Raw genomic sequence first — 26,756 nt, forward strand, 5'->3', positions numbered from 1 at the left:
CCCAGGACCTTGGGATCATGACCTGAGCGGAAGGTAGTTGCTTAACTGACTGAGTCACCCAGTTGCCCCACACACTCTTTTTTATCTTTTTCTTTGGAGGTAATTGTCAATTCACATTCTGTTGTGAGAAATGATACAGAGGGATTCCCTCAGTTTCCCCCAATGGCTAACAATTGTGTAATCATTGAACAATATCACAACCAGGAAACTGACATTGACACAATCTATCAGCTTTATGTATATTTCACCAGACAGTACATGCAGCTCATTTTTGTAGGTGGGTGTACTTAGCCCTACACAGTTTTATCCTGAGCAGCTTTTTTCATCCATCGGTATGGTTAAGACACAGAATAGTTCCATCACTAGGGTCGCTTTTGTCCCTTTTTTTTTTGTCCCTTTTTTTTTTTATAGCCACAGGCAACTCCTTCCCTCCCTCCCCCTCTCCCTAGCCCTGGGCAATCCCCAGTCTTCATCTCTGTGCTGTTGTTATTTCAAGAATGCCACATAGAAGGAATCATACAGAGAATGCAACCTGCAGAGAGAGGCTTTTTCACTCCATGTAATTCTCTCAAGGTCCCAGGTCTATTCAAATTGATCCTTGTGTCAACAGTCAGTTCTTTTTAGATGCTTTTAACTGAGTAGTATTTCATGGTATGGACATATACCACTATATCCCTTTTAATCTTCCAAAACATGAAAACAGACCCAGATGAGGAAGTTGCCTGCAGCCACACAGCCCCTGTAGGGCAGAGCTGGGATGCTTAGCCCAAAGCAGCCCTGCCTCCCAGCCTAAGGCCTGGACATCTCTCTGCTTTCCTCCCAGACATGGACGCACCCAGGGACCTACGCGTTTCTGAAACCACAGAGACCAACCTGACCCTGCTCTGGAGGAGGCCTTTAGCCAAATTTGACCATTACCGCCTCAACTATAGCCTGCCCTCTGGCCAGCCGGTGGATGTGAAGCTTCCTAGAGACACCACGTCCTATGTCCTGAGAGGCCTGGAACCCGGGAAGGAATACAGCATCCTCCTCATCGCCGAGAAGGGCAGACAGAAGAGCAAACCCGCACGAGTAAAGGCATCTACAGGTGAGGTCAGCCTCTGAGCTCTCTCCAGACCCTCTGCTGATTCTGAGGTTTGCAGACCCAGAAGTCTGCCTGTCTCCCCAGGGGAAAACCAGGTGGGAAAACACACAACTTTCTCTACATAGTGCTTTGAAGGAGCTACTTAAATCTCTTTTCCTCTGTCAGCTGATTCAGCGAAGTCTTCTTGCTCGGAAATTACTATCATTTTTTAAGATATTTCTTCCTAGGAGAACTTAAGGCAGCGGGGTTTGTGTTTGTCTTGGGCTTTTTTAAATTTTATTTTATTTTGTGCATTTTACAGAGTTTTTTTAAACCGTTTCTTATTTTTTTTCCCCCTCCTTTAGCCTAACAATTAATTTACTTCTCACTTTATTTTTTTCAAGATGACCAAGGTGTTGGTAATAATTTTTTTTCCCACTTAATGTTTTTTTTGTTTGTTTATTTATTTATTTATTTATTAGTAATTTCTACACCTAATGTGGGGCTCAAACTCATGATCCCAAAATCCGGAGTCACGTGTTCTACTGACTGAGCCAGCCAAGCACCCATCCCACTGAATGTCTTTATTTCAGGTCTTCTGCTTCCTTTCAAGGTTACCTGAAATGTTGCGTCTGATCCTTGGAGGCTAGCACAGTGCCCTCCGCATTTTCTCTTTTCTCCTAGTCTCTAAGAGGCAAACTTCTTTTTTCCATGACAGCTAAATCCTGAAGTGCGGTGTTCCTTCTAGCCCAATATCCTGTTCCTGGTACCTGCTGCCATAGTTCCTCAGTGGCTAAGTTGAAAAAATAATCAGGAAAAAAAATCCATTCTCCTGGTATTAAAAATATGTGCACGAATTGTGGCCCCAAACTATTCTAGAGGTATAGGTGGAAAATCTTAATTCTTCAGGGCTTGACAAGGAATGTCTTTAGTCTCAATTTAGTCTTTATTGAGAAAACCCACTCAATACATTGTAGTGTGCTGATATCGGAGGGGAAAGTGAGTCATGTACTTAGCATTGTTATTTTCACTCCTGTGCTCCTGCTCACTGTCTGTGGGGTGAAATTAGACAGTGGGAATATTAGATTGAACACCATCAAGGAAAGGGGGTGATTGGGAGAATCAGGGTCAGCTGGAGAAAGTGTCACAGCCGGGATGTTTGTCCAACTCAATCTCAATAAGCAGAAAAGAGGTCATAATGATGGGCAAATCTGGAAATGGCCTTGAAGAGTCTTCATCATTTATGAGTACCTTCCCTTGCAAATAACAGAGAACTCAAAAAACAGTCACTTCAGCAAAATGGAAGTTGGTTTTTCATAAGGTAAATCTGAAGCTAGGTGGTTCAGGTCTTGGGTAATAGTGCCAAGTTATCAGAGACTTGGTCTCCTTCTCTTTTTCTGTTCCACCATTCTTAGTCCTCAGCTCCATTCCCAAAGTCACCTCCATGTCACAATATGGCTGCCACAGTACAGCCTTCACATCTGTGTTCTAGGCATCCTGAAGGAGGAAGAACCAAAACCAAGGAGTACCTCCTAGATGAGTCTTTCTGGAAACTTCACCATTAACTACTACTCATATTTCATGGGCTACCCCATGCTATAAGCAAGTCTAGGAAAAGTAATCTTCTGGCTCAGCTTGTTGCTGCCCACATAAAATTGTCATTGTTTATCAGAGAGAGAGAAAAGGGATATTTGGTAGACAAAGAGCAGCCTCTTCACAGAATCTCAAGTGAGCTCAAGTGGTCACTTCTGTTGACTTTGCACTGCTTCCCACCCAGCTATGAAATGATCATCAAGGCGTTCTGGAGGGATGGTTCAATCCTAGGTAAGGAGGAGCAACATAGAATCCAGAATAAATAGATCTCTGGTAGAGATTTGAGTGTTTCAACTTTATAATCATGAGCTTGTCAGAAGGTGTCAAGGGACAGCAAATGAACCTGAAAAACAATAGAGAAGACATTTCTTTCTCTTTGTTCTTCCTACTTCCTCTCCTCCTCTTCCTTCTCTCTCTCTCTCTCTCTCTCTCTCTCTCTCTCTTTTCCCACTTTTCCCTGCATTTGACAAATGCTATATCAAAGATTTTCCTATCTCTACTCCATCCTTTTACTTTCTGGCTGTAGGTAGGTTAGCTCCTGTCTCCAGTGGAGAAGCCCCAGACCTCAGCAGCTCAGGAAGACAAAAGTTTTCAAGTGAACCACAGGCTGAGATTACTTTTAGACTCCAACTAAAAGCCCAGTTTTGGCATCCCAAAGACTCAGTGGTTTCATTTCCCCCACCACACATCCTTAATATGGTTTCCAAAAAATCACGTTGTCTATTTAAAGACATCTTTCATTTCAGGAAAAAAAAATGTGCAGAGTTCCTTTTATTGGCTCTTCCCCCATGGTCTCCAGAATATTTTTCCATAGGGCTTTCTCCATAAGACAGTTTTATTTCATTAAAAGTGAGGTGGACATCTCTTTCCTTCTCTCGAATTCTGTCTTTTCAAGTCTTCTACATTACTTGACCAGTAATGTTTACAGCTGAGCTCTGTGCACTAAGTTCTAGGGATTCTAGATAAGTTAGGATTAGGATAGATGTGTGCTGCTGAGGAACTTGCTGATACACAGCCCAACAACACAACACTCCACTTGCTAAAGCTGGGGGTACAGAGAGTTCAACGGGAACGCAGGATGATTTTGGGGCATCAGGAAAGTCTTGAGATGGGCAGAAACTTTTTTTTATTTTTTAATTTCCTTTTTTTAAAGATTTGTTTATTTATTTGAAGGAGAGGGCCTGAGCAGGAGGGGCAGAGGAAGACAGAGCAGGAGAAAGACTCTCAAGCAGACTCCATGCTGAGTGCAGAGCCTGATGCAGGGCTGGATCCCACAGTCTTGAGATCATGACTTGAGCTGAAACCAAGATTGGGCGCTCATACCACACAAGCAGCCCCATCACTGGATAAGAGCACAAGTCTGCAGAGGGGTCTTATAGAGAAGATGCGGAATTGGCTGTCCCCAGGGCAGTTTTTTTCCCAGGGAATTCTAGAGCTCTAACCATGGAATTGAGCCAAAGGGCAAACTTTTTCCTTGATGCAGAACCAAATTAAAAGTACATGTAAGCCAGCTGCCCATCACACCTGAAATAAAATCCAGAGACCCTACCACAGCCTACATGGCCCTAAAGGATCTGTCTCTTCCAGTCTCTCTGACCTCACTCCCACCATTTTTCCCCTTGTTCATTTCACCCTGGTCACCCTGACCTTCCTGCTGTTCCTTGAGTATACCAAGCCTGCTCCTGCCTCAGGGCATTTGCACATGCCATTTCTACTGCCCAAATACCACTCCTCTCCCAGTTATTCATTGGCATCCCCCTCATTTTATTTAGCTCAAGTGATTTCTCAGCAGACTTCTCTGGCCACCAATCTGAAATGGTGTTTCCATCCTGACTGACTCCTTCATGCTGCTGCAGAGTTCCTTACCTGCCCTGATATTTTTCAGTAGTTGGTTTATTTGCCTATGACCTGCCTCCGACTACCGACCAGAATGTAAAGACTCTGTCCCCTTTATCCAGTGCTGCACCATCCCCAATGCCTTAGACAGGGCCAAGCATAAGACATGTGCTTCATGAGGCTTCATGAGGCTCTAGCTACACCAGAGTGGTAATGTTTCTGTTGACTCTCCTGGTCTTTTCCTTCTACCTCTGCATTAACAGCCCAAATTCCCCCTGTTCAGGATTAAGGGAAGGAATGTTACTCTGTTGTCTTCAGTTAAGCTTACTCTAGATAGAAAAGGAAGGAAAGAGAGGAGGGAAAGAGGGAGGATCGGGAGAGAGACGGAGGGAGAGAGAGAAGGAAAGAGAGAAAGGTAGAAGCCCATTAAAGTTGAGGAATATTAATGTGTGCCAGGCATCTCCCCCAGGCCCCACACCCCGCATTTATATTTTGATTAACTCAATGAAACCCCACTTAAAGTGAGGCCATGGATTTGCTGTGAGCAGGAGGCACATAGAGCAGAGAGAATATGAAAAACACAAGGCCAAGAAAGCATCTTTCCTTACCAGCATAAGAACTCATCTGTGATACCCCAGTAGTTCTCATGGGTTTGGAAAGCAGAACAGTGGCATTTTTCTTGTAGTCACAGCTGCAAGTAACAGGGAACATTCTGCTGAGATACCGTTCTGATTTATTCATGGAACAAACTGAATTTATTCAAATATGTAACCCTCCAACAAATATTTATTACTTAACTGCTATGGGTCGGACAATGCTGGTGTCTCTGTAGAACAGGAAGGCACACCGTGAGGCACACTGCAGAGAGAAAGAAAGAACCAACACCAAAATTATAAGACTATAACTAGTTTGTTTTAGAGGGAAGTTGGGGAAGCTATGAGAGCAGAAACAAGGATCCATTCCAGACCTGAGCAAAGGGAAAGATGGATACCAGAGAAGGCCTTTTGGAAGACGTGACACTTGGCTGAGTCCTCAAAGAGGAAAGGAAGTGAGGAAGGGGGTAATGACATTTCCAGCAGGAGGAACAGCATGTGAGAAGGCACGAGACACTTCCTACTAGTGAAACACAGGCTTTCCAGTCCTGCCCTAAGATAGAGTAGGAGAACAGCAAGGTATGGGGTTCGAGACATCATCAGAGACTGTCTTCGAAGGGCAGTGAATATCGTGCTAAGGGGCTTGGACTCCATTCTTGACAGTGATAAAGAGTCACTGAAAAGTTTTAAGGCAGGCAAGGCATTTAATTTTAATTACCTTGACTTTGCAAGGTGAGATCAAAGCAATTAACTCCACCCTTTGGGTCCTCAGGTTTGAATTCGGCCATCTACCTGCTTTGGGAGAATCACTTTCTCCCGTCAGTGAACACCGCAAGTGAATTCCTAATTAGCTAGAACTTAGTAATCACCATCTACAAGATGGTGGAAGATTTAAAGTTGGCACATCTGAAGGTTTAAAGCTGGCACAGCCGGAAATTCCTCCAGGCCAGCTGGTCAACCCACCCTGAGCATAGAAATGGGATTTCGACCTTCTGATTTCCCAGGCCCACTGACATTGTTCAGAGGGTAGATGCCAGTGCACAGCTGTAAGGAAAAAGACAACAGCCTTTTCATAAAGAAATGCCAAGAAATGCAGCGTGGAATGACAGAGCGGAAACCCTGGGCTCCGGGGACAGTAAGGCCACCAATGTGTCATTTGCTGTTGAAATGTAGAGTTTGCATTTATGTGAAACTTCTTAGTCCCCACCTCAGCTATTGTCCACTGTGTTTTTGTTTGCAGCATTCCCTCTAATTTCATAATTATCCCTTCAATTTATCTCAATTCTATTCACTGAAGTTACACCTTTTACTTATCTGACTAGCATTTGTTTAGGGAGAAAGGGTGGGGATGGGGGACGCCGATAGCACCCAGGGCAGAAACAGTCAGAGCCCGGCTCGCTAAAGATAAACTGATACTCTTCCTTGATCTGCTTGTTAAAAAAAAAAAAAAAAAAAAAGTAGAAGAATAGTCAAATGTTTCGGTGGAAATATTACCCTGATTATTAATATTTACTGAGCAACATGGTGTTACGTGGAAGTCATTTGTCAGCTGTAAGAACGGAGGGAGCAGGACGTGAGGGGTGTCATGTAATAGTGCCAGTGGCATAAAAAAGCCATTCTAGAGAGAAGAGAAGGTTCTCCTCCGGCTTTCCAAAACCATTCCTGACCTCCTCCTCCCCGCCCCAGTTAGGTACCTCGCCTCACCTTCCCGGCAACAATGGTTCTTGACATTGTTTTCATGGGAAAAAATAAAAAAGGCTTTATGTCTGAATTAGAAAGACAGCTTTAAAAGCAGTTAGCTGAGAAGGAGAGATGGTGACTTAATTCACATAAAGAGGAAAATTGTCAGTGCCATCCAAGCTCCTGACGAGCAGTTTTGACAGCAGGAGAAAAGGAGAGGAAAGTGGGATGAGTCACGGGGGGCATTTGTGGATGATAGGGTTAATCTCCCTACCCTTGAAGTGTGGCTTCGATTGGTTTTTGTCCTATATCTCTTCATGCGTGAGGACTACTAGAATATTTGAAAAGGACACACTCTTGATTTTAGTTGTGCTTAAATCCCAAGGTCGAGGAGACAACTGTTATATCGGTAGCAGTGCTTTTGGGCCAGTGGGTTTAAGGATGGCTGACTTTCCCTTTCTTTCCCCCAAATGATCTTTCTGATCAATATCACATTTGTGTGGTTAAGAACTGCTTCAGGTGAACTTCAGGGCATGAATTTGCATTATATGAGGAGCCTGTAGAATGGAGTTCAAGAAGAGGCATGGCCAACATTTTCTGTAGAGGGCCAGAGAGTAAATATTTTAGACTTTTCAGGCTGGAAGGTTTCTGTCACAACTATTCAAGGATCCCTGTAGCAGAAAAGCAGCCATCAACAATACATGAATGAACAAGCATGGCTGTTCCAATAAAACTTTATATATAGACCAAAATTTGAATTTCATTTGTATTTTCATATATCATGAAATATTCTTCTTTTTGGATTTTTGACCCCAACCATTGAAAACTATAAAAAAAACTGTTGTTAACAGTTCATTACCAAAGTAGGCAATAGGCCAGACTTGGCCCTCAGATCATAGTTTGCAGACCCCTGTTCAGATCAAATAAGATTTGCTGGAGTACAGGCTTTGTCAATGTGAAACACTAAGGAAGAACTTTTCCCAGAGCTTGGAAAAGTCTGAATTAAATAGATTCTTGAAAAGAAAGATTTTTTCCCTCAGAAAGGATGTCTTCCATCCAGTCAAGCTAGGATTTTCAGGTTAGAGGTGTCCTTTAATGGGCACATAGGGCTCTTTTGAAACTAGCAGCCAATGGAAAAACAATTTGTTCTTTTAAATGAGCTCGAGGCAGTTCTTGCTCTATTGTTTACAGGATCCATTTCTAGAAGAAGTCCTTTATTCCTAGGTCACGCAAAGCCCACTTAAGCTCCGCCCTGGGCGAATTGTTACCGGGAAGGCATATTCAGACAGGTGTGTTATTGCTGTACTTTGTGTGTACAGGAGATGATTAAAGATCACCTTTGCTTTTAATTGAGCTTAATAAGCTCGGTTTGTCCCAGGCCTCAGTCTTTCTCTCCAGTAAGGGACTGTTTTGTAAAGACTCGTCCCATTCCTCAGTACAACCTTACTTGGACCATGTTCATCTATCTCTGATCTTCCTGAAGTGGTTTTATATAAACTGACTTGAGCCCCCAGAACTGACAAAAAATCCCAGCATAGAGACTATAAAACAGATCCTCTAGATGAGACTAAGGAAACAAGATCCAATTCTCTCAAAATGCAGAAGGCTGAGCAGCTTAGACCCAGCAACCTAGGAATGCCTGGAAGCTGTTCCTTATGGTCTTGTCCTTACGATGACAGACACTTTCCATGATGGAAACCAAAGCCTAGAACACTACAAACATGGATGTGTAGAGTTTTCTAGATCCACAGGACGCTGGTCAGGAGGAAAATGCCATTTCCAAAAGACACAGGCAAAGAGGCAACAGGGAAAAATAAGTATTATATTGAGTTTTCTGTTGATGTTTTGATGGCGGCCATAGCACTGGGGCTTACACTGAGAGAAACATGGCAATCGGCCCCACCCCAGCTCCCACAGCAGGCCTTTTCAGCGTTGGCAATGGCTTTGCCATTTCTGGGTTCCCAGAAGGAGAGGAATTTGAGGAAGGGTTTAACTGACCCATCTCTGTCATTATTCAGGCCATGCCCCTGAACTGGAAAACCTCACCGTGACCGAGGTTGGCTGGGATGGCCTCCAACTCAACTGGACCGCAACTGACCAGGCCTATGAGCACTTTGTCATTCAGGTGCAGGAGGCCAACGGGGTGGAAGCAGCTCAGAACCTCACGGTACCCGGCAGCCTGCGGGCTGTGGACATCCCAGGCCTCAAGGCCGCCACCCCGTATAGAGTCACCATCTACGGGGTGATCGGGGGCTATAGGACACCGGTGCTCTCTGCTGAGGCCTCCACAGGTACCTCTCTCTCATGCTTCCATTTCTAGCTCCTGCTGTCCCTAACAGGAAATCACCCACGGCTCATCAGACACGACTCACTCCTGACTGGACTTGGCCTGCCCCAGGTCATAGCGCTGTGGTGTCTCATAAAGGGGAGCCATCAGGCTGTACAACTCTGAGGGCACCTTTGACAGCGCACCCCATGTGAACAACACCCTTTGGGGTTGCGCAGAGCCCTGCCTGGGGACGATACCCACAGCCCCAGCGGCGGGGTCATGAGCTTCATGGACTCCCTCTTGGGAAGGGATGTGAAGGCATTATATTTAAGAGAAAAAAAAAAAATCAGAACATTAATCTCCCTGTGCACTGAGGGTTGGGGTAACTCTTTAATGAACTAAGATGACAAATATTTTCCTAGCCCGCATGCTCTTTGCTCACTTTCTCAAATTCAGGAAGTTGCACGATGCATGTTTGTCTAGAGAAAGTCCTATATTTTTCAGTAATATGAAGTCTACTCGGGTGTTCAAGGTTCCCTGGATCTTGCTGTGTGATTTGATCATGAAACTCATTCTTTGTCCTTCTGCAGGGGCAACTCCCGGTCTGGGAGAGGTCGCTGTGTCCGAGGTACGCTGGGATGCCCTCAGGCTCAACTGGACTGCTCCGGAAGGAGCCTATGAACAGTTTTTCATTCAGGTGCAGGAGACTGATGCAGTCGAGGCGGCCCAGAACCTCACAGTCCCGGGAGGACTGAGGTCCGTGGACCTGCCTGGGCTCAAAGCAGCCACTCACTATAGCGTCACCATCCGTGGGGTCACGCGGGACTTCAGCACGACTCCTCTCTCTGTTGAAGTCTTGACAGGTATTCTAAACCAGTCCATTAATCTGCTTCCTCCCCTTGTCTCTGCTCAGGGGACATCCAAGCTCTTCCTTCTGTAAGCTGGGCTCAGCCGTGCCCCCCTCCCCTCGGGGAACACCAGTGAATCATCCCCACTTCCCTCCAAATGTCCTAGCCCTTATTTGGGCATGTCCTGGTCCAGCATGGTAGCCAATTCCATGGAAAATTCCACCTACTCTTCCCTTACAAAAGTGAGAGGTGACTTTTCTTTCAAAGCAAGTTTCAATCATAATAGCTAAGGAGTTGGAAAGCACACTTTGCAAGTGGAAAAGGAAAAAAAACTGGTGTGAGCTCATTTTAAGAACACACTAAAAGATTCCCTAAAGCCCCATTTATATGTTAAGCATGGAAGTTATGAACAATTCCTAGAACTGTCTTTCATTCCCAGAGACCAAAGAGAAAAACTCTGGCTTTAGTGCTCGCAGTTAGAGCGTGCTCCACACCTGCCGTAAATCACGCGTCTGTAATCAACACTCACCAGACGACTCCGCCCAGCCTCGGCTGGAGGGTCATCTTACCCGAATCCTTGCATGCAGTTCCTGTTTTTAGTAACTCGGCAACTCTGTGTCCTCATGCAGAAGAGGTTCCAGATCTGGGAAACCTCACAGTGACCAAGGTCGGCTGGCATGGCCTCAGTCTGGACTGGATGGCCCCTGATGGGATCTATGAGCAGTTTATCATAGAGATCCAGGAGGCTGACCGGGCCGAGGAAGCTCACAGTCTCACGGTTCCCGGGAGCCTGCGCTCCGTGGAAATCCCAGGTCTCAGGGCCGGGACTCCTTACACGATCACCCTGCATGGCGAGGTCAGAGGCCGCAGCACTCTGCCGCTTGTTGTGGAGGTCGTCACAGGTATAGGACCCTCCTCCCATGCCAGGGACTTGACTGAGCCAACCTCCCTTTGGGATAGAGAACATTCCCCAAGCGTCATAGTTTCATCTCCATGTTCCTGACAGGCAGTGAGAATGCAAGTTCTAACTTAGGAAGGTCTGGGTTGGAAGCCCACTTTCCTGGCTGAATGCTCTTGGGTCTGTCGTTTGACATGTCTGAGCCTTCTTTCCTCGCCTTCAGTTCAGAGATAATACCCCACCTCGGAACATTGTCCTGCGCAGTGAATGAAACCATGACCGAAAGTGCTTAGTGAAGCTCACATCCTGTAGGAAATACTGAACAGCAAATAGGTTAATACATCAGGCAGCAACATATCGTAATGAAAATAGCAGAAATAGTAGGGCTGTGGCACAAGAATAAGGTCAAAAGTTTCTAGAGAAATCTTATCATGAGTGGCCTCAGAGTCACTGACTGCCGTCCAACGGGTAGTCATGTGTCCATGGAATAACCTTTGAAATGATCTGGCCATCTTCAGCCGAAACTGTCCGAGTCTCTCATTCTCTCCTTAACAGACACTCAGGACAGCCAGCACATTTCCAAAAGAGAGCAGCAGTCACATTTGACTCCAATGTTTTTCATTCAGTGTGGAGAGGAAAAACAATTTATCTCAATCTGTCCCCTGGAGATATGCTGCTGCATCTGTTATAGGAAAATTCTGTGCTGTTTGTGAGGTTTTTAGAAATAGCTTGAAAGGGGGAAAATGAGCCAAATTTTTGGAGGGTTTTTATGCTGGGCCCTCAGCCCATGCCCTTTGCTATACATCCTGTGTTTTGATAATACCACCCATATAACCTCTTTCAAATAATTTGTTCTTCTTGTTCACATATACCAAATAAATTTGGTCCTCGGTAGAAGGATTCCAAAAATGAGAAAGGTGATGTCCCAATCCACCAAAGCTGGCCAGGTTATATGGTCCTGTGCTGCTTGAAATATCTTCAGACCAAATGAGCAAAAGGGGCTTTTGAGGCCCGTGTGGTCTGGATACAGGATGCTAGCGGTCGGTCTCTGTTGCATGTAAACTTTTGTTTTGAGCAACAGAACTCCTTTTGCACATGAAATCTCACCAGGAACCCCACTCCACAACAGATAAATGGACAGCTCTTCTCAGTGAGCGAGGGAGGCAGAGGGCACTTCCTGCACAGACAGCGTCCCAAAGCATCACGGTCACGTGGTACCGCTTGAATCAGCCCCTCTAACAGGTTGAGTGTGCTCGGGCTCACCACTGAGATATTCTTACATCTAAGAATAAGAACTTCAGGGGCACCTCTTGTGGCTCAAATTCCTACAGATAATTCCTTTTCTAACTTCGAATCCATGGCCCCTTCAGCCTTTAAAAGGAGAAGAGCCTGGGCATTTAATCCTCAAAGGTGTTCCCCTCGGCAGTGGGCTTTGCCATGTTCAGAATCCAGACTTCCTAAATCAGCAATGAGAACTACATTAACTGTCCTTCCTACGTGGTGGAAAGATAGATAGTGGGCCCTGCTCTGCACCATTTACCAAGCAAAACATAATCACTTTTAATTAAAAGTGAGCCCTCATTTCGCACCAATGGCTTTGCTTCATGGTGCAGACATTCCTCATCCAGGCACAAAGTACTCGCGGAAGGTGGGAGGGAGAGAACCGAGCCAAGAATCCAGCACAGAACATTTGATCCCTGAAAGCTGAGTAAAACAGCAGACTTGTCCAGACCAAGACAGCGGACACTTTATAAAGCCAGCCCGATAGCAGGTGGCCAGCAATTGGACAGTCTCTCCTACGTGAAGTCATGAAACGAGGCAGACAGTTGTTTCCAGTACCGCTGAGAAGCTCCAAGGTGAAACAACTGAACAGTGATGTGTTTGTTGGGCTGCCTCTTATGGGGCACTCACTGTGGGTCAGATATGACCCTCAGGGGGGTTGTAAATGGTCTTTAAGCATCACACAGTCCAATGACAGGGCACTGTCCGCTCCCTCTGTAGATGAAGAGAGTGAGACTCAGGGACAAGCTGCGTGATAGGTCCAAGACTCGCCGGTGGTTAAATATCATTGTTGGAGTTCCAACCAAGGCCCAGCTGCCTGCAGAGCCTTCGCTTTTAACCATCCCTCCCCTTCTTACCCTGACCCGCAGTCCCACTTTGCCAGCTGCTCTGTGGGTTCTGGCCCTGCACGCCGAGAGCCCTCCCAGGTGGGTTGTTCAGTGGTCTGCTGGACAGCATTGCTCTCTCAGTGAGCCGTGCGGGTCTTCCCCTTTTTGGCCATTTGCAACTCCTAAAGAAAGCTGTGGCCAGGTTACGGGTGTTCAAGCTAGAAATAAATGCCCAGAGACCAAAAAGGACCACACATGCCCAGGAATACTCTCCCACCTCTTTCTGTCTTCCGTAGACCTGGGCTGTGGGACGTTTGGTTTCTTCCTTTTGTGCTTCGCAGAACTGACTGATGCCTCTCTGTCCTTCTTCAGAGGAGCTCCCCCAGCTTGGGGACTTAGCCGTGACCGAGGTTGGCTGGGATAGCCTCCAACTCAACTGGACCACAACTGACCAGGCCTATGAGCACTTTGTCATTCAGGTGCAGGAGGCCAATGGGGTGGAGGCAGCTCAGAACCTCACGGTGCCCGGCAGCCTGCGGGCTGTGGACGTCCCAGGCCTCAAGGCCGCCACCCCGTATAGAGTCACCATCTACGGGGTGATCGGGGGCTATAGGACACCGGTGCTCTCTGCCGAGGCCTCCACAGGTACCTTCCTTCCCACTGCCGATGCCCCTCCCCAAGGCACCTGCTTCTTCTCCAAGAGACTCTGCAGAAAGTCAGCTTCTCTCCCTGAGTCCTTTCCTTCTGCCTCTTAGCGGCTGCTCATGCGTGCTGCGCGACAGCCCTGTGACCTGTGCCTCGGTCTACAAGCCCCGGCCATTTCGAGAATGAATGATACAGCCATTGCTTTTTCTGACCTCCAGCCTCTAGCCTCTCCCAGCCTTTACCTAGTCCTACCACTCCCTCTCTTTCCAAATGATGGCATTCTGTTTCAGGAGACAGCCTGATGGTTTTAATTCTCTTCTCCAGGGCTAGAATAGAACTAAAAGCCGCCCCTCCCCTCACCATGTGTAAGTTCTGGTAGAGCACAGATTATTTACTTTAGAGAGTCCTTTTGCAAGTTGGAAACCGGTACTTTACTATCCCAGACCCCTCAAGGGTATGGGCACTGTGGTTCTTGCATTTAAAAGAAATGTTTTAATTTAAATGTTTCTTTAAAATGCACTGAGTATAATAAGAGAACTGAATTACCCTCCTCCGGGCACTTCTCTCAGATACTGAGTCATTGTTAGGACACCAAATTAGCAAATAGCTAGACCAAAAAGGGAAGGAAAAAAAAAATCACACAATTATGACTAGAGACAGTACCAAAGAAAAAGCCATTCATTAGGAGAAGTCCACACAGCAGCATTCAAAGCAAGGAATGTCCCGGGCTATGAATGTCAAAGATCTGATGCCCCTTTTTGCTCTTTTAATCAAGAGGTGCTCCCTGGAGTGTTGGCCTCAGCGTGGCACACCCCCAGGGCCCACCCAGGAGGGTGTGTTAAACTCTGCTCATCACGGCGGCTCCAGCTGGCAAGGTGGCAAGGCATTCAGTGCCCCCCAGGAGCCTGCCGCAGTGAGCAGACTTCCCAAGCACTGTTCTCCTATGCTCCTCTTCCTCCAGGCCTCCACTGCGTAGAAGCTCAGCAGAGGCCATCGTGTTTGGTTCTGCAGGTGCCTGCCCCATTTTTAGATAGTTACGGCAACTAAACTTCCGTGCAAACCCATACGATCTCCCTGATTCCAGCAAAAGCATCGCTCTGCATTTTAGCCTCAATCGTGTCAATAATCCTCGCTGAGGCAAACGTAATACAGACAGCCACTGTGTGAATGATGACCTTGAAACGCCCAGGAATTGCAACTGAGGCTACCCAGCATGGACCCAGGGCCCTTTGATCTGACATCGGGATCATAAATCATCCCTCCCCAGAAAGCAAGAGAAATCACTTGCCATTTCTGATCTTTCCTGCAGACCTTGTGGTTTGGGTGCCCATAGTACTTTTATGTGTGGGGTTTTTTTTCCCCCTTTTTAATGATATCAACAGTCTTGTTTCTGATGAATTGGTAGGAGGGCAGAAGGGCCGTAATTCCATCTGATCTGTGTCTCACTACATCTGATGAGATGGAAAGGCCTTCTTCTTCCCTGTTAGAGAAGCAATATCAGCTCTTACCACCTTGCTTCTGCTTTGCCCTCTGCCTAGTTTATTCCTGCCGCATGACAAAACATCGGTGAGGCAGTCTCCCAGACAAAATGCTATTTCTTGGCCGAATAGGGCGGCCTGAATGCCTTGCCTCGGCTCAGCTCTCCTGGTTGGCAACACACTAGTAGCTTTCTTGGCCCATGCAGAAGCCGTTAAGAGAGGACGAGCTTTTCCAACAGAATATGAAAACAGCCAGCCCTTGTCAGGGGTATATACAGTGACAATACCAAGAACCACGCTGACGAGTTGCCAGTTCCCTTTAAGTCACAAAAGCAGAAGCCTCCAGGTACCACCTTGAGAGGGTAACGGCATCAGAGTTACTCAGTCTTCATTTAACTAGATGGGAGCTCCTTCAAAGCAAAAGATACCCCCAGGAGGGTGCCAAGCAACTTTTGGTCTCCTGAGTGCAATTCAAGAGACTAAGAGCTGCCAGCACACCTATCTTTTGAGCGATGGCCAGCATCCCCGCCGTGGGAATCCCCGAAACATCTGAGTTCGCAGTTCCCGCTGACATCATCTAGATGACTTCTCCCACTCACGATCTCAGCCTGATCCTGAGTAAGCCTGATCGCGTAAGGCAGCTCCAGAGCAGAAAAATCTAACTGCCCAACCCTCCTCTTGGTCTTCCCTTGTTAACAAATCCCCTGTGTCGCTCCCGCCGGCTCCGCCAGGTAACACCTGCCGCCTCTCAACCGTAACCTTGAACTAGCAGATCCTTCTGCCCAGCCCTGGTTCTATTAACAACCTCAGTCTTAAAACACAAGCCTGATCAGTAACCCCCCATTTTTTTTTCTTCTCTCCTGCCCCCTTTTTCAGCCGCAGGACCTGAACTTGGAAACCTAACTGTTTCTGACATAACTCCTGAGAGCTTCAATCTCTCCTGGACAGCCACCGACGGGGCCTTCGAGACCTTTACCATTGAAATTGTTGATTCCAATAGGTTCTTGGAGACGATGAAATACAATATCTCTGGTGCTGAACGAACCGCCCACATCTCAGGGCTACCCCCTAATAATCACTTTGTTATCTACCTCTCGGGACTCGCTCCCAGTGCCCGGACTCAGATCGTCACCTCGGCCACCACAGGTACATCCGCTCTCTCCCATATCTGACTCCCTCTCTCTAGGTCTCTGGAGTCTTCTCGGCAAGGGGAAGCTGCTCCTTCTCACCTGCTGAGGCCACAGCTCATGAACTTCTCTAGGAGGCAGGGCTGGTTAACCTAACTCTCTTCCCACAGCGGCCCCAATGGTGCATTTCCATGAAGTCCCCTGCCTGATCTATTACTGACCAGGACACATGCAGCCTTAAGCGTAGTCTGGTCCAGATTGTTGAATGGAATCTGGAGAAAAGCATTCTGCCCTTCCATACCTAAAAATCCAGAGTTGTCCTTGATTTGGAAAGACATCTGCATCAATCAAAGAGGTCTTAAAAATTATATTTTGTGTTATCCTAGTTGACCTCCTAATACCCAAGTATCCCAATGATTTAATGAAACTGGTGCTATTTGTTTTGTTTCAACTGGGAAAATGTCCAAAAGAAGAAAAAAAAAAAAAAAAAGAGCAGGTTACTAATCAGATGGGGGCACGAGGAAGCTGTGCCATCCAGAATGCCCCAATTCTATCACCAGCTCTAGGAGCAAAGACCCGAGCATGCTGTCTTGCCCCCAGAGAGTGAATGGTTGATTTCAAAAATAGAAGTAGTCATGTTTCAATAAGGAACTTGGTCAACCAAAGCATACGCTGCTCTACTTAAATTTGTACTGTCTGTGGTAGACATACTATGTGAGATGTTCTCTGGGATGCAGCAAAAGGGCATTCTCTATCTGAATTCAGACAGGAGAGGCTTATCCACTCAAAATAGCATTCTTAGCCCATTTGGGGCAGTGAATCAGTAAATCAGAAAAGAGTTCACATCACAGCATCAAAATCGTCTATCACAGAAGTTACCCATGGCTGAGGGAGGGTCTGTCCTCATTTTACGTGAGACTACAAATTGTCACCGGGGTGGTGGAGAGGTAGTCCTGGCCAGATTCAACTACACTGAGACCTAGGGAAGAAAACCACCCAACCCCACCTCTTCTTTTCCCATGGCGCAAACTGGGTTTCAACAAAGGACCTGTGTCTTTATCCAAGGGTGAGGTCTAAAACTTTATGGATTTAGTCTTATGTGTTTTGGTTTTTGACTCTGTAACCGTGTTTTAAACTGACACACTTTCATATCTCTTTGTTTTCTGCTTACTTTAGTAGCCGAACCTCTCCTTAGCCACCTCACTGTCTCAAATGTGACCTGGGCCAGTGTGTCTCTGTCGTGGAAAGCCCAGGAGGCTACCTTTGATAGCTTTCTTATAGAAATTAGGAATTCTGACCCCCGCCAGGAAACAGTGGTACACTCTCTGCCCGCAGCATCTCGCAGCTCTGTCATCGCCAACCTCAATGCTTCTTCTAATTACACTGCCCACCTTCATGGGCTGATTGGCGGGCACCGTGTTCAGACTCTGACGGCCCAGGCAACCACAGGTACTTGCCACAATGGCTTCTTCTCTCTCCGTTGAACTTCCTCTGAGGGTGAAAAAAAAAAATCACTCATTACCCATTTTTCATCCTCCTCATTCCTCCAGATCATTCTCAGATTTGATAGGGCCACCCAAATCAGAGCTTCAAAACTTGAAAGAAAGAAAGAAAGAAAGAAAGAAAGAAAGAAAGAAAGAAAGAAAGAAAGAAAAGAAAAACTCTCACCCCAAATTAAGGAACTTTGGCATCACCCTCTTTTTCCTAAATAGGCACTCACATCTGGAGTTGCTCTGTGTGTTTGTATAGAATTAACCTGACTTGCCTTGGTTAAATTTCTAAATCATCCTTCCATTTGATCTTGAATAATCGTTTCTAGTTTCATCCCCTTTATCATCTGCCTGTGGTCTAATCAAAGTTTACCTCTGTTGTATTCAAAGAGGTGCATGCATGCCAGTTTTGGTCCCCTGATCAGAATGTTCTACATCCTCTTTCTCTCCCTCCAAGATTCTGAAAAGTGGTGCCCAGAGCATGCAGAGAAAAGACCCTAACGCACGTGAGAGGAACCAGCCGTCTCATCGTGTTCTTGAGACTTCTGTTTGCTTGCCTTCCCTACAAACAGACTATTCCCTTTTGACATTTACCCTATGAAGCATGCTTTGTCATTTACTGACAACTGTCACAAATTGTTAGTCTTCTTTCATCTGTCATCGTGTCCAAATCTTGGTGCATGTGGTGAACATTCAGAGCATTAAATTTCTGAAAAGATCCGTGTTTCTTGGAAGCAGACAGCATGCCCAGGAATTGTCTGAAGGATCAGAAGCAGGAACGGAAAGATGTCCCAGCTTGCATGGAGCACTGACCCTGCCTTCCCTCTCTATCTCTGAGGTCCTTCTTGCATTTCCCTTTTCAGCTTGGCCACCCCCTTTGGGAGCCAGCTGGAGGCCAAGCTGCCAGGAGAACCTCGGTCTTACTCTGCATGGTGAATGTGTTCGCACTGCCGGTCTCTGTCTGGTGGCATGAGAAGAGTCCTAACATGCATCCTTACTTGGAGAGATGGCTTCCACAGCAAAATACAAGGAAGGAACAAACAGAGGCCTCTTGGGGGGGGGGGGGGGGGGGGGGGTGTTCTACCTTCAGTGTGGTTGAAGTAATTTGCCAGGGTTGTGGCTAAAAATTAGAGCATCATTCGCTTCTCAAACGAATCGCCGAGGAGGAGATCCTGTGCCATCCCTTACGGCCGTGTTCTGCTTCTGAGCCAAATCCTTGTTACCCTTGGAGACTTTCTGGCATCGCATTAAGCTGTGCAGTTGTCCAGTTAAGGTTTCTCCAGGTGCACCCCTTCTTTCCTCTTAACACCGGAGCTGCAGCCACACAACTCCCAAGTCCCTGGAGGAAATCGTCTGCTTCTCTCCCTAACTCTAAAAGGTTGGCCCCAGTACCTCAAACTTCTAGAACTGCTGCCTCATTCTAACACAGAGTTAGAGTTGAACTTATTTTCATGGTAGTATTACTTGATAAGTGTGCATTGAGGAGGTCAGACCATCTACATCCCAGCTGAAACCAGTGATACAGGCCCCCTACATCAACAATGAGTCCCTTCATCCCTGATCTCCTAGTCCTTAAGGGACAAGAGAAACCTAACATCCAGGGGAGCCAGCTGTCCTTGCAAATTATCCAGTAAGTGGATCTTCTAGGCAGAAAATGCAACACCTAGCTAAATTTTCTTTTAACTTCTGGATACACCAGGAAGGATTTCGTGAAAGCCATTTTACCTTTGCGGTACGTAGGGTAGGGTGCAGATCTCCCTATGGTGTATAGGAAACTTAGGTTTCTAAATACTATGAAGAATTTCTCTTGTGTGGATATTAGCCTTTAATTTGTACAATCCTAACAGATCAAAACAAGATGAAATAAGGAAATTTCAAAGTAGCATTTTCTAAGCTGTGCTCAGTGGACTGCCAACTCCTTGAGATGTTCAAAGACTATTTTTCCGAATGCATATCCACTCATCAGTCAAGTTTATGAAATTCTGGGCTAAGCAAAATTAAGCAGGTTTCTTTATAGAACGAGCATTGCAAAGGCTATAACATGCTTTGTGAGTCTCTAGGTGAGAGAGAATATCTGTAAATACTTCACTATAAAGCTGTTTTTCTTAGAACAGCTACAGAGCGTGTGCCCCACTGCAAACCTTAGAAATGCACCCTTAATATTCCACTACTCCTGTCTACCATTCTAATGACCTGTTCGCTCGTCTTTGTACATGGCCAGAAAATGGTCATGTCTGTCCTTAAAAAGAATGTGCATCCAGGCCCGCCAAGAAAGCAGTGTATTCTCTAGCGTTATAGTAGATTCAGGTGTAGCCACGGGTGGATAGACTACCTTTCTGCAAATATTTGGAGGGATTGGCACTTTCATGTCCTATGGCCACATTCTGGAAAGATCCGTCGCTTCCTCTAATAATGTCTCTCTCTCTTTCGCCCATGTCCCTTTCCCTTCAGAGCCAGAGCCACAGTTGGGCACGCTAATCCTTAGCAATATTACTCCTGACAGCTTCAACGTGTCCTGGACCGCTCGAGCCGGGCCTTTTGCAAAGATTGTTGTCAATGTTAGCGATTCTCACTCGCTGTATGAGCCCCAGCAGCTGACAGTCTCAGGAGACACACAGCACGCTCACGTCACGGGCTTGGTGGAGAACACAAGCTATGTCGTTAGTGTGGCGGGGACCACCTGGGCCGGGGACCCCACCAAGCCCCTCACGGCCTTTGTCACGACAGGTACTCATTCAGAGGTTGTTGCTTGTCTGCCGAGAATTTGGAGGTGGGAGCGGGAGAAAGGTGAGAGGCGTTCTGCAGGCACTCAACCCCAAATCCAGTCTTTGCTCCAGGTGTACACAGCTAAGGGAAGAGGGAGCAGATCCTGTAGCAAAGAGGGGTATTTTGCCACCATTTGTGGGAAATGGAGACCGTGTATTCGACAGCTTTGTCAAGTTTCCAGGGATTTTCCTTGCCTAGCTTTATGGGCTGATCCATATTTTAGCGATTCTGGCTGAAGAGTGAGTTCTAAGGTAGTAACAGCCAAGAACAGGAATTTTGTCCATAAATCATGCTATGCTAAGGCCATTTATAAACCACCTGCCCCAGAAATGCAGTAATTTATCTTTTTTCTTAAAAAAAAAAAAAAAAAAAAAAAAAAAAACTTCGTCTTAAATCAACATCTACAACAGATTTCTGAAGGTTTGACCTAGCACAGCAGATAAATCCAAACTTCATTAAAGCTTAACCATATATTGAACTTGACCTCTAACCTCTCTTGGAATTACCTTAAGAATTGCTTAAAGATATGGCTTTCCATTTTCTTGCCTGAGATTATCTCAGATCAATGGCAAAGACTGCAAATGGTGTGGATTTACCATATCCCTAGCCTGACAAACCTCAGGAAGTCTTTAGAAGTCTCTGGCCTTCCACTAATGATAATTTTCAGGAGACTTTACCTTCTGATTCTCACATTAAACCAGGCCTCTCCCAGCATCTCAACTGCTGCCAAGAAGATATGTTAATGCGTTCAATTAAATATTTAATTGGAGGCAGCCGTGATGACCTCGAAGCATGAGGGTTTTGATATCAGGCCTGAGTGGTTTCTGATCTTCTTAGCTGCGTAACCTTGGCTGCTGTTTAACTGCTCTGAATTCCAATTTCATTATGAATGAAGACGGGACGCCCACAGCTACTTGGGGCAGCCCCTGTCTCAGGAATTAAATGGATACAATGAACTTTAAGGGTCTGGTTTCCAGCAAGTGCCTTACAGATTCTGGGTTCTTTCCATTTCCTAGCAATAGGAAGAGAGCAGTGTTCTGAAAAATAAGCCGCAAGTCTAGATAGAAACTCGGCAACTATTGTTGTGAAATCATGACTTTCCTGTGATTTTTAAGAGAACACGGGACGTGGTTTTAACAGGAGATCAGAAAGTGTTTATATTTTCTGTCCCGTTGCCTACTGTGAATTCAGTCGTTCAGACAAGTCTTCAAATACAGAACATGCTCTTTTCTCAGTGGGGTGGGGGAGGGAGCGGTGGGGACTTCCATATTCTCACATCCCAAAGCCATGAGATGAGCTGGAGGGGAGGAATGGCCAGTCACCCAGCCAGGTCAGTCAGGCCCTTACTTGTCGCCTCGCCTCCTGCAGGACCTCCCACAGAACAGGGAGAAGAAAGGCAGGCTGGGAGTGCTGGTCTTGGGAATCCTAGATCTGGTTACAGCATTGTCTCAGCTAATCCCTGAAGTGAAAAGACCCTGAGTTTTAAAAGAAGCATATTTTTAAAAAAGAGAAAGGATAAAAAAAAAATCTGAACATGAATGACTATAAGTAACAGGCCCTGATTGACTGACTAATTATCCTGAACGCCCTTCTTTTCGTTGGACTCTGCCGCTTTCATGGGGTGGAGATGCAAAGCGGCTAGCTACCAAAGAGGCCGCATTTATCTAAACAAAACTCAGCAATGGAACTTGAGAGCCATGTCTTGCACACAGAGAAGCCTCTTTGCACAGCGTATGAAATTTCATCTCTGCCTTTGATAGAGCTATGATTTGAGGTAGATCCTTAAATGGTAAAAACAAAATAAAATAAAATAAAAATAAACCGTCAAAACAAAGAGCAAGTGTGTTAAAAAAAAAAAAAAAAAAGAAAGAAAGAAAGTACAAGTCCAAACCACAACAAAATTTAAATTACTGCTTCAGGAATGAAACATTCATTCACTTGTTCATTCAATCACCAAAATCTTTAAACATTTTTCTTTACATCCCGTGGATTAGACCCTGGGTGTTCATGTAAGGTCATTTATTTCTTTGAACGTTTCTATTTAGAAGCAATGGAAAATGTGCCTCCAAATGAGGGGGAGCTAAAGCAGCCTTGGTCATGGAGTTCCCAGCCCCACGCCCCCTCCAGTGAAAACCAACATTCACCAAGACCATGCTTTGTTTTGCTAGAGGCACTGGACCTTCTCCACCGATCCTACTTACATCTCCAGACTTGCCAGCCTTGATGGGGTCACTAATTAGATGTTGGCCCAGGGTGTGGGAAGAACGTTGAGCTTGGAACCAGATGGCCTGGGTGGGAGGCCAGCTTAGCCCCTCAGTAGATGTGTGATCCTGGATAAGTCATTGACCTCTGTTTCCTTAGATGTCATGAGGGTGAAGGGACAGGTAGCAATAGCCACTTCACAGTGTCATTGTGAGGTTCGAATAGGAGAACAGATGTGGAGCCTGATCAGTTGGGACATAATGGCACCTAGGAACTTAAGTGATATAAGCTCAGTCCTTTTGGAAACCCCCCTGTGTAAAAACCTCACAGCACCTGGGACACAGATGTTTGGTGAATGAATGAACAGATGACAATAGAAATTACTAAAGATCCAATATGTCTTTATCTCCTGACTTTATCCAGGAAAACAAACAGCCAAAGAAGTAACGAATCCTAGTATTCCTTAACTGGGCTGCAGTCATGATCTGCTAATTCTGACACATGAAAAACCTTACCCCCCTCCCTCTAGTTCAGGTTATGAGGATGTATGTCACTAATAGGTCTCATCCACTTGATTCAAAGTGAACTAGAAGTGGACTAGAAGCATGAAGTATACCAAAAAGGAAGTATGTATTTAGGGGGGGAGAGGGGGGATTGATTTCCTTAAAGACCTTCAGAAGACAGAGGGAAACAGAGAAAGGGATCCAAAACCAACAAAAGTCATCCAATTTTATAGGGAAAAAATCATGGCCTTCAGAGTGGGACCCCGCTAAAAACTTCGCTCTGTCACATCCTTGCTCTGTGACTTTGGTCAAGCAGATCGACCTCTTTGAAACTCAAGGTTTTTTGCCTGCATAATGGGAATAATGTCTATCTCATAGCCTGTTGAGAGATTGGCATGAGATAACATCATCTGTCCCCTAATAAGCTCTTACTAAATATTCATTTTCTGAGAATTTAACGCATTTAGTGATTGGGTATCTGTCGCTATTTGTGGAGACATGTGCTATCTCAGCAGGGTCAGCGCCGCTAACCTGAGTTGTTTTCACTCCTCCCTTCTTTCAGAGGCCTTGCCCCTTCTGGAAAACCTAACCATTTCCGACATTAATCCCTACGGGTTCACAGTTTCCTGGATGGCATCGGAGAATGCCTTTGACAGCTTCCTAGTAACGGTGGTGGATTCTGGGAAGCTGCTGGACCCCCAGGAATTCACACTTTCAGGAAACCAGAGGAAGCTGGAGCTTAGAGGCCTCATAACTGGCATTGGCTATGAGGTTACGGTCTCTGGCTTCACCCAAGGGCACCAAACCAAGCCCTTGAGGGCTGAGATTTTTACAGGTATTTGGATTCAAGTGAGCCATTTTCTCCCTTCCTTGGTTCTCTTCCATGTAATCCATCTACCACATCACCATCTACCACAACACCAACGTCCTCGTCCATTTTCTTTACGTAATCCATAGATGTGGCCTGCTCTTTTGTGTTTCCCCCCACACTCTTCCTTGTCTTGTGTCTCTACTGAGCACTCCTCTTCTCCCACTCCAGAAATGGGAAGGTCAAAATGTTTGTTTGCCCCTTGGCATCCCAAATCTTGTAGACTGTGTCTTGTCCAAGTTCTTGTGTGCTTACTCCACATCACCCTCTTCTGTGTACATCCTGGCTGGTCCTCAGCTATGTTTCAGCCTTCTCAAAAGAAATATACCAATGAGGATATTTCAAAAACTTATTTACAACATTTGCCATCTCAACATCTCAACTATGATCTTGATAAACTTACCGGGTGGGCTGGTTATTGGAAACCTAACTGCGAACTTATTTTATTGGCAAACACTAATGTCATAGAGATTCTTTGACACAGACTAAATCCATAATTTTCTCAAGACTAATAATAATTCCTAGATACATAAAACATTAACAACTTTTAACAGTCAAAAATCTGTGTTTCCCAAAGTCTTTCCAGATTTTACTAGCTCCATAGGCTATTCAAAGGTCCTGCTTGATGAAGAAGTTCCATGTACAAATAAGTTTTGGAAACATAGTTTAATAGGATCCTTGACAACAGGGCTTTCCAGAATAGCCCAATGTGCATGTGTCTTTTCCAAGAGGGACTTACCCAAGTAGTATTTCCCAAACTTATTTGACATCGAATGCCTTTTAAGGAAGAGGAGCAAACAAGAATGGTTTGTTCTGAGTACACTTTGGGAAACTCAGCTCTAAATTTACCTTGACAATGAGTTTTGTCTAGTGAAGGCAATCCAAGATCATACCTTGAGTCCAAAGTATGGAGTACAAGAGGTTCCAAGCCTCAGTTCTATCCTCTGAATGCCTGTCTAATGGTTTAAAAAGTAAGCACCAAGAGTAGGAGCCTTCTTGAGTACAACAATTCCAAGAAAAATGCAAAAGGACCATAACATAACATTTTAAAAGTCATTTTGCTCAGGATCAAGGGAAATATAATCAGCAGTATCATCATGGGCAACTCTACAGATCGTTAATACTGGTTTATTTGTCTTTTAAAAAAGAAAAAGACAAAGGTCTCACAGAGGATGGGCACTCAGCCATTGGAAGACAGAGAGCAAATGTAAACAAGTTACTGGCTTTGAACTTGTTTAATAATGCATGGGAGGGGCCAAAGCAGAGTCTAGATGTGGACTGATAGAATTGCTTTTAGACAAAACTCACATATGCAAGCATCCACTTGGCTTGTATTGGATGTATGAACTGCATCTTCCCCTTCTCCTAGACCTACTTGTTTGTGTTGAATGATTTTATTTTCGGGAACTCAGGACACTTCTGTCCCTGAGAGCCAGGGCCAGTGCATACTAATAACCCTCCCTCACCAACCCCCCATCCCGCAGAAGAAGGCTGCATGGGCTGGTAAATGATGTTTTCTCTCCTCCTCTCCCCATGTTCTCCTCCTCTAGAAGCCGAGCCAGAGGTGGATAATCTTCTGGTTTCAGATGCCACCCCAGATGGTTTCCGTCTGTCCTGGACAGCTGATGAAGGGGTCTTCGACAGTTTTGTTCTCAAAATCAGAGATACCAAAAAGCAGTCTGAGCCACTGGAAATAACCCTACTTGCCCCTGAACGAACCAGGGACATAACTGGTCTCAGAGAGGCCACCGAGTATGAGATTGAGCTCTATGGAATAAGCAGTGGAAGGCGATCCCAACCAGTCCGTGCCTTAGCAACCACAGGTACCGTACCTCCACAGGAGAGAACGGAGAAAAGTCGTTAACGCGGGGGTCTACTTTCACAGGGTTGGGAAACTGCAAGAGCTTTGAACGCAGCCAACTCTTTCAATTACAGACGGTGCGAGTGTGGAAAATTTGGCTGAGCCTTCGTGCAAGAGGAGCAGGATGCCATTTATTTAATGGGGTTGTTGAGGATTGAATGAGATAATTCATGGCAAGCCCACAGCAGAGGGTCTGGTGCATAGCAAGGGCTCTGCAAATTAAAGCTATCTGGAGTTGCATTATTTTCATTAATACATCATCATTATGACAATTATTGCAGTTTTTAAATTCCAAAGACCCTTCTTCCAGCTGATTTTTTTTTTTTCTTGGATGCAGAGGTACCTCTGGGCAAATGTTTGACGTTACAGTGTGCAGGGGATAATGGAGAAGTGGTACCTCCACCTATAAAGATGAATATTTACCAGATGCAATGTGTAAATAATCCATTGCGTGCTCAGGAAGGATCAAAAGAGGGAGCTGACAAGGTCGACAGGCTGCTCTTCGTGACGTTCATGATTTTATAGGATAGATACTCCATAGCAGCTCTAAAAAGCACTAGAGGGGAAAATGCAAACTTTTTCCCGATGAGTTGTTTCAGGGAGGAAAAAGGAAGTTGATTGGTAACAGGACCCTTTAGAAGGAAAGACCTATAACAGGTGTGGTGAATTCCTTCCTGAAACTAAGGGACAAGGAGAAACCAGCATTCCTGAGAGAGACTGCTTCAAGAGGAATCAGAAGAAAGAATCACAAAAGCACAGGGAGAGGTAAAAGGGACCAAGGAAGGGGGGTAGCCCAGCCTCTCCTGCTCAGGGAGAAAGATGCGATTTGCCTCACGTCACATGGCCAGGTTTGGTGTAGAACCCAAACGCAGCTATTTTAATACTATTTTATTATTGTATTTCGATACTTACTTTAATACTATTAAAT

At 45.6% G+C, this 26,756-nt stretch overlaps 1 protein-coding gene across 13 annotated transcripts in view; it reads left to right on the forward strand.

Moving 5' to 3' along the window:
• TNC (tenascin C) overlaps window positions 1–26,756 on the forward strand; it is a 64,457-nt gene that overhangs the window by 14,898 nt on the left and 22,803 nt on the right. Inside the window, exons 9-17 of one of the 13 annotated variants that reach the window (XM_059410942.1) lie at window positions 824–1,087; window positions 8,784–9,056; window positions 9,625–9,897; window positions 10,512–10,784; window positions 13,261–13,533; window positions 15,888–16,157; window positions 20,080–20,355; window positions 23,662–23,934; window positions 25,518–25,790. In XM_059410942.1, the coding sequence (XP_059266925.1) occupies window positions 824–1,087; window positions 8,784–9,056; window positions 9,625–9,897; window positions 10,512–10,784; window positions 13,261–13,533; window positions 15,888–16,157; window positions 20,080–20,355; window positions 23,662–23,934; window positions 25,518–25,790 (2,448 nt within the window). The remainder of the gene's footprint in view (window positions 1–823; window positions 1,088–8,783; window positions 9,057–9,624; window positions 9,898–10,511; window positions 10,785–13,260; window positions 13,534–15,887; window positions 16,158–20,079; window positions 20,356–23,661; window positions 23,935–25,517; window positions 25,791–26,756) is intronic. The other 12 variants (XM_059410944.1, XM_059410943.1, XM_059410947.1 and 9 more) reach the window with 12 other exon arrangements.

This window comes from Mustela nigripes, chromosome 9, assembly GCF_022355385.1.
Source record: "Mustela nigripes isolate SB6536 chromosome 9, MUSNIG.SB6536, whole genome shotgun sequence".
Classification (NCBI taxonomy): domain Eukaryota; kingdom Metazoa; phylum Chordata; class Mammalia; order Carnivora; family Mustelidae; genus Mustela; species Mustela nigripes.